Source organism: Melozone crissalis, unplaced genomic scaffold (assembly GCF_028551555.1).
Source record: "Melozone crissalis strain CALT ecotype California unplaced genomic scaffold, PUWL_Pcris_2 ptg000004l_1, whole genome shotgun sequence".
In the NCBI taxonomy this organism is placed as follows: Eukaryota; Metazoa; Chordata; class Aves; order Passeriformes; family Passerellidae; genus Melozone; species Melozone crissalis.
Window position 1 is genome coordinate 36,108,674 of NW_026535782.1, and position 8,398 is coordinate 36,117,071.

The window sequence follows — 8,398 nt, forward strand, 5'->3', positions numbered from 1 at the left end:
TAAGTGGAAGCGCATGCCTGACAGAAGAAAAACTTGACCTTTTTTTTTTTTTTTTTTTCAAAAATGAGGTCTCAGTATCCTAAAAGTACCTTTCAAATGCAACTGCAGGATCTGCATAATTGAAACTTTTGCTCTAATCTCATTACCTCCCTCAGGCAGTTCCTGACAAGTGGAGATTATAAATGAGAGTTTGTAGTAAACATAGTTAAAAAAAAGGTATCTTTATTATTTTTGCAATATATTCAAAGCAGTTTGGGCATGAGCACAGAAAACTCATTTCTATTTCACCTCAAATGCCGTTATGTTTATTAAATTAGGAATAGCGTTAATCCTAGAACATATCGAGATCTTTTTTTGATTTTGCATTTATCATAACTGAAAGATTTCACTAAATATTTCTCTATACCTCTAAATAATATTGCCTGTCATGTAATATTTATCTCCAATTTTCCTCAGTGTTTTTGTATCAGAACTGAAAATCAGCTATCACAGAAAATAAAATGGGACTGAAATACCAGTCCTTTGTATTAAATTTCACATTTGGCTTCTGTCCCAGAGTTTTCCACATCCATATTAGAATCAGATGGTAGCGTAAGATGAAAAGATCTCCTGGATAGGTTTTATTCTGATCCTTATTAAAGGGCTGATAACAGACTGAAGGCAAGATAGTTGTTGCAGTAAAAAAGCCTGCTTAATATCAAAGGCTGGATGGAGAAGCTGACATGTATTATTATTAGGCCTTCCTGCCTGATCACATTTCAGTGTCATAAAATCATTCTGCTAGTGGATGTGACGTATGAAAACTTCAGTGTGAGAGCAAAAAGCCCAGGCTGGCAGGTATTGCTGCTGTGGGTGCACAGTAGCTGACCGTAAGCCAGAGAAAGGGTTTAATATCAAAAAGTATTGTTGGTGACAGGACAGTGTAGCTATATTTATTTTATTCTCAGCTATTTGCATTCATGAAAGACACTGCCTTGTCCTGACTTGCCTGTGAAACTGGTATCACATCTGGTGTGACAGCATATGGCAGCCCCACAGGTATTGCTCAGCCTTCTTCAGAAGCTGTGCATCCTCTGCCCTATCCACAAACCAGCACTTGTCCCAGATTCCTTTGGCTGTCTGGGGACAGAAAGATGAAAGAGACCTAAATATTCTTCAGAAAGCAATTTTCTCTTTACTCAAAGCAGCTTTGTATAGTTCTTGTGTATTATTTGGCTGAAATTGTACAAACATTTGCAGTCTCTGGGTCTTCTATGCAAAAACAATTACTTGATAAAATGAAGGAAAGGTGCTTTTTGGAGTTTCTGTTCTGCTGTAGTGGAGACTGTGAGCATGATATTGGAGCTATAAATTAGATTTTGCAAAGCAACATTTCTGTAGGGAGTCTGCTGCTTCAGACCAACAGGCTATAATCAGCATTTTTCAAGGGGGTATTTTGCCTGTGTTTTGTTGCAGTATCTTCAGCAAGAGAAGTAGAGCAGCAATTGCAGACTGCATTGACTCTTTGTTTCAGCTTTTGATCACAAAGGCTATCAAAGAACAAATATGCTTTGTAGGTATTCTGCACTGCTTTTCTAAATGCATCTTTTTAAAGGCTGGCATATGGTTTGAACTTACAGGCAGAGAATCATTTTGCTGTCACTGGCTGTTTACAGCATCAACATCAACATTTGAGCTTGTACCTAATGCTCCTTTTACAATCAGTGGAGAGAAATGTGCACATTTAGAGGAGTTGAGTTAATTATTCTGATTATTTTAGACATCTTCTTTCCAGTGAAAGAGTTTGTATTTTAGAAGAGTCTACTTAACTTCCCAGCAGTAATTAATCCTAGCATATTTAGTTCATGAGGTGTTACCTGTTGTTAGGTGAGCTGGATCCCACACAGCATGTTTCTGAATACTATTGTATTCTCACTTGACTGCTGACACTTTTTTGTATTAATACTTTTGGGGTTTTATTTTAATTATCAGATTATGCTAGGGAACACATAAAGAGATCAGTTGTGTATGCAAAAAAACTTCATTCAGTCCCTACAAGATTTTTACTGCTGATAATTACAGCTATCTAATGCTTCCTATGAAGGCTGTTTTGGTAGTTGCATTGATCCTGTCCTCCTCAGGTACCAGTTCAATGTGAAGCTTCTCTTTGGATGAAGAGTGCCTTCTTTTGGGTACGTGGACAATCCTAAGGGACTTAACATCAGGCAAAAATCTCTGAGAAAAAATGGGACCTCCTTGCATTCTCCTGAAAACATCCTCAAAGAGGTCAGATGAGTGGAGCTGTAGCACATGCATGCCTGATTTCAGGAATGTTACAAGCTCTGACAACAAGAACTGAGGGATAAGGAAGCATAATTTGTGTTTGTGAACAGTGTTGATGCCCTGTTCATTTGGGTACACCTGAACCATGCTTATGGCTTCATTCAAATAGAGGAAAAGCCCTCAAGGCTGGTCTCCTCAAGATGAATTTGCCGTGTGTGACGGGGCAGAAAGGGTTAAGTGATGTCTTAGGACAGACTTTCCTGCAAACAACCCTCTGAAAAAAACCAGTGTAATACCTATTAACTAAAGAATCAAAGTTATTTCTGAAGTGTATAAATGGAGTCCCGGAATAGGAGTAATAAGGTATTATTGGTCCCATGTTTGTCACTTGTCACTGTATCATACTTGTGCAAGCACGTTGAGGATGATGGCTGCTGGAAACAGGTTCCCTGAAAACCTTTCTTGTTCACTACCCCAAAATTTATAATTACTTTTGGAAGTCTTTGCTTTGGTGTACAGTTCTGATGTCTGGGTTACTGACATTGAAACCCACAAGGCTCCCTAGTATGGTCTACTGAGCATTAGTTTTCCTCTGATTAATCTTCTGGTTGATCATGTAATTAGTTTTTCTAGGTAAATATGTATTCTGTTTCTTTAATTAATTAACTCTTTTGCCTCAGCTTTGCTCATGCTTATTCCCTCCTTTGTCAAGGTCTCCCATTAACTCTTGCAGCATTGCCTAGTGACATACAAGCTTTTTCTTTCTCTTTTTTTTTTTTTTTCCCTCTTTTACAGACTTCCCTGAAGTTGCACCGTGCATTTTGAAGATGTCACCAACAGATCAGCAGCTGAACAAGCTGGCAAGGAGGCTGGGACCTGAGTGGGAGCATGTAGCTCTGTGCTTGGGTTTGTCCCACACTGACATCTATCGATGCAAAGTCAATCACCCTCACAACCTGCAGTCACAGATCGTAGCTGCATTTGTGCTGTGGAAACAGCGCCTGGGGAAAAAAGCAACAATCCAGAGCCTGCACTCCAGTCTGATGGCAGAGGAAGTGGATCCTTCAGTGATACAGTACATGATTGAGTGAAGCCATGCCATTTATTCAGAGCCTCCATGGATTTCGTTCAATTCAGTGAAGAGGATAGAAATGTATGTTGAAGATTGGATGCTTCAAGCTGTAAAAAAAAAATGGGGCTGGGAACTGCGATTTTATTAAGCTTAAACATTCCAGTTTTCTGTGACATCTTGTGAGTTGTAATTCTTTTCATGCCAGATTAATTTTTAGCAGGCATTAAAAAATGGATCACTCTTTCCTGTTCCCTTTTGTGCTATTTCAGTGGGGATATAGGGTGACAAAGTTCTTGCAACAGGCGGGCCTGCAGTGAGTTCAGCAAGGTTTTCGATTTCACTGAGGGAGTAAGACTTGGTTTAACTTATTTTCTGGACTATTTAGGAGCCTTTTTACTGCTGTTTCATGCTACTTCCCTGATATTACAGCAAGAAATGAGACTAATCACCATTACTAATTTAACAATTTTACAACAGTTATTGCAGGTGGCTAATTTCACATTTATAAAAGTTTCAGCATGTAGAGTTTCTTGCTAGGATAGATGGTTGGCACTTTGGTCTGCCTTTGAAAAAGGCCCTAAGTGGAAGTAGCAGGAATGTAGTGTGCCTGTGAGGGTTTCTGCTGTTATAATTTAATGGGTGTAGGTTTCTGCAGGCAGGCCCTATGTGGATATGCCTTGTCACAGGTGGGAAGTTCTCAAAGACACACAGTAGAAAAGTGACCAGAAGCAGGCAAGAACCAGGTAAACTGTGCAAGAAGCAGCCTAAAGAAGGAGACAACTTTTAAGTTGTCCATGTTTGTCTCTGCTAATGAACTGGGAGACCACAGGTGCCTGCAGAATCTTTGAACTGTGCTCAGTAGCCAGGCAGCCTTGTTTCATGGTGAGCTCAAGCACTCAAGCATCCACAGACACATTGCTCTGACCACTGCACACCCAATAGGGTCGGGAATTCTGCAGGTCCTTGCTGGTCAAAATGAACTTCCCAATGCTCTCCCTCCAGCTTCCCTCCAGCCACCCACCAGGCTCATTTGCTTTCCACCAGCTTTTCTGCACCTAGTGGGGGCAGCTTTGACACTGCTATCCTCAGTTCTTTGCAGGGTACTTGTACCACCAATGAAAATAAGATTTTATGCAGAAAAACAGTGAAGCTTATGTTCTTCTCCTCCTTCTCTTCTGTCATGGAGATTTTATTCCTGCTGGGAAAAAATACTGAGATCTTTGCTGACCAGGCAAGGGGGGATCGGTCTGCAGGATATCCAAAGGCAATGGGGGTGACCAGATACTCTCTGAAGCCTATTGATAAGAGGCAGAATACATTTGAATTCTCCCTGAGCAGTTTGCTGTACAGTAAATGATGAACAGAATTTTGATGCTAAATTTCAAGGTCTATTTATGAGCAAGTTACTTTAGACTGTTTCATCTACAGAATCATTGCCAAAGAATTTCCCATCCTGCAAAATTTGCTCTAATTTCGCAGCTTAACAGCCTTGTCTGAAGTTTTCACTGGGGCAAGAATGAACGTCACTGCTTTTCATTTAAAAAAATTTGTTCTTTTTATATGCAAGCTTTGAAATACATGGGAAAGTAGAAAAGACAGAGTTTTTAAAGAAATCCTATATGCCTTGGTTTTTAGAAGCATGGAAACAGAAAATATATTCTGTCAGGATCTGGCTCCTGCAGGTTCTGAAGCAATCTGCTAATATTTTAGTTTTAATCTTTTGTATAGAGTTCTGACCTTCAGTAAATTGTGATACTGTTATACCTCACTCAGATCTTAACTAGGCATATTCTACATCCAGAGATTAACTATATCAAAAATTCCAGATAAACAAGGTAAATTAATTTAGGGTTTGAGTTTTATTTTTTCTTTTTCATGATGCTTTAATGCCAACATGTTCTTTTTTAGGTGGAAAACCATCCCAGAGCAGGTGTACAGACATTTGGCAAATTCATATGAGCACAGCCCAGTACAGGGAGTGGGATGAGAACTTTGAAGCAATTCTGACAGTGAGATTGACAGGAGCATGGTTTGCATATTAGGGAAGAGAGGCAAAGCAGTCTTCCTGGCAGCAGTTTGGAGGAAAAAAAGCTAGAGATGGTTGACAGGAGGAACTACTGAAAATGTGATGTAGAAGAAGAAGTTGACTCTCGGTGTCATAAATGTAAGTACCTTATCTTGCTCTGAACCAGCAAGAACCAAGTCTGAACACAGGCTGCCTTCAAGGCAGTTCATCCCCAGTTAACCCAGAATGAGTACAGTGCTCCAAGGAGGCAACCAGTCTGGGCAGTAAAGCAATGTAATGGGCACACTCACATGACCCTCATACCTTCTTCTCTGGGTGAACTTTGCACTTCATGTTCTTCATTTAATGAAATCATAGGATGGTTTGGGTTCAAAAGGACCTTCAAGATCATCTAGCTCCAGGACATTTACCATGGGCACCTTTCCGTTACACCAGTTTGCTCAAAGACAAATCCAACCTGACCTTGAATGGTTCCAGGAATGAGGCATCCAAACATACCTGGGCAGTCTGTTCCAGTGCCTCATCGCCCTCACAATTAAGAATTTCTCCCTAATATTTAATCTAAACCTATCCTCTTCCAGTTTGAAGCCACTCCTCCATGTCCAATCACTACATGTCCTTGTAAAAAGTCCCTCTCAAGGTTTCTTGTAGGTCCCTTTTAGATAGTGGATGGTGCTATAAGGTCTCCCCATAGCCTTCTCTTCTCCAGGCTGAGCAGTCCCAACAATCACAACCTTTCCTCATAGGAGAGGTACTCCAGCCCTCTGGTCCTCTTGATGGGGCTTCTCTGGACTCACTCCAGTGCTTCTATATCCTTCCTGTATGTGGACTCCAGAGCTGTTAGCAGCACTCCAGGTGGGGTCTTATGAGAGTGGAGAAGAGGTAGAGAATCTCCTCCCTCAATCTGCTGGCCATGCTTCTTTTGATGCAGCCCAGGATATGGTTGGCCAATGTCAGGTTATCCATAACTAATATACTTAGAGTCTTTTTAATGGTTAAGAAAGCAACCTTCAGTAGGTGTGAAATTTCATGCCAATAAGGCTTCCTTTCAAGCCAGGTATCTGTCTGAGTATCTGCTATGGGGCGCTGGAAACCTGATGGGTAAGTGTCATATCAGGTAATTTCTCCAACTTCTTTAGGTGGGCTACATGGTACAACCCTTGCACCTGGTACTAAAATTATAGGAGCCACAGCTAGACAAGGATTATAAAACCTGGCCTCTCATATTGTAGAGCAAAGCATATAATTAATAATTTATAGTTGCTTTCACATCCCAAGGGCCTAAATGAATGTTGTAATACTTGAGTTGCAAATATTGAAGGGAGAGGTTTACTTGTTTTATGAGATTGTTTCCATTGTTGATATTTTAAATTCATGGAAATGTTCCTATTAGACTCTTCATTTTTATTAAAGCTTGTTTTTGCACTACACAAGTGCAGGGATACATTTAACTGACAGTAGTATTTCTTTAACCCGGTGGGTTTTTCCATCCACTTAAAAATATTTTTCTTCTGTATGTAATGCTTTATTTTGCACAAGGATGCAATTAAGACAATTTAATTCTTCAGATGTATAGTACGGCCTCTTATTCTCTCATAGAACACTCAGAAGATCTTAAAATGTTTATTCTTTTCTGTTAATTTAAGACCAAATGTTATTTATTTAAATCTCGTGGGCAAGCCTGCGACTTGAGTGTTGTTCAGGACTGAGGCAACTCAGTGAGTTTCCCTGTCTCTCCCTTTGCCTGAAACTCCTTTGTGCCAAAGTTTAGGTGATGACAGGAGACTTGCACAGGGGCTCCTGTCCTCCCTGCCCACTGTGCACCCAGGACTGGTGCAGGGGAACCCCAGTTCTACCACTTGTGGTGAGGCACGCAGCCCCTTTGGGCTTTGGGATGGAACGTGAGTTTGGCCAAGGTGAGCCAGCAGAAACTGCTCTCTGATGTGTTCAGGTTTCTTAACCAATGTCAAAAAATCCTCACTAGTGAAACTGGTATTATTGGTATCTACTTATTTGGGGCAGAGTTTAGGAGCTGCAAGACAGGAAAGCATAAATGTGGCCATTGCTGGAGCTTCCACTGAAACAGATGGCATAACTTCCAGTCCTTGGAAGAAGTCGTCATTGATTTTCTTTCTTGGTCTCCAGGGAAGACTTTGACATCCCATTTAACTGTTCTAAGATGTAAAGAAGCTCTATTAAAAATCTAAAACTAAAAAAATCTGGTTTGTACTCTGGAAGTACAAATGAACTCTTAGCGTGGCAATAGGCAAGAACTAAGAGCACTAATTCTCACCTGCATAAGCTGTATGAATGATCACAAAGGAAGGATCTTCTCAGGGTAAAAGCATGTCAGACTGCCAGCATTTAAGAGTGGCTAGAGTGTAAAATGAAAATGCAGTCATCTGTGAGCCACTTCTCCCAGATATAGTGGGGGAAATTTCCATCTGGAGCCATATTTTATGACAGTAATTGATATATAGAATAAAACATTTTGCAAAAGTCTGGAAAAATAAACAATGTCATATTATATTCAAAGAAAATAAAAGGCATGCTCATCTCATGCTAAATGTGGTCATGCTGCCAATTTTGTTTCTTATTGGAAAGGGAAACAGTCTCTGAGAGCTAATCTGTTTATAAGCTTCCATATTCTCCATAGACATAGGCCAATGTCAAGACATAGTAGAAGCAGAGCTAAAAGGACAGTTGACAAAACCTTTGTCTGTTTACAGTGAATATTCAAAATCTTTCTCCAGATTTCCCTAAATGAAAAGAATTTTAACTTTCAAGGTGCCTTACTGCCACCTAAGATCTAAAGATCTAAAAATAAATCCAGTGATTTGGCTTCCCCCCCGCCACCAAATGTTGTGGTTTTTTTAAACTGATGACCTGAAAAAAATGAGCATTTGCCAGAACCAAAATAAGCAAATTTTAAAAATTAGTATGTGTTTTAGCAGAATCCACTTCCAAACATAGCATTTTAGTTGTGAAAAAAGATTAATTGCATTTTCCTTTTGAAACTGGTGGGTAGAGCTGATGAT

At 40.0% G+C, this 8,398-nt stretch overlaps 1 protein-coding gene across 1 annotated transcript in view; it reads left to right on the forward strand.

The window, feature by feature from the left end:
* Positions 1 to 7,834, forward strand: part of CRADD (CASP2 and RIPK1 domain containing adaptor with death domain) — an 80,728-nt gene extending 72,894 nt beyond the window's left edge. The window contains exon 3 of the mRNA XM_054279043.1: positions 3,058 to 7,834. Within this exon, the coding sequence (XP_054135018.1) occupies positions 3,058 to 3,353 (296 nt within the window). The 3' untranslated portion in view covers positions 3,354 to 7,834. The remainder of the gene's footprint in view (positions 1 to 3,057) is intronic.
* The last annotated feature ends 564 nt before the right edge of the window (positions 7,835 to 8,398 follow it).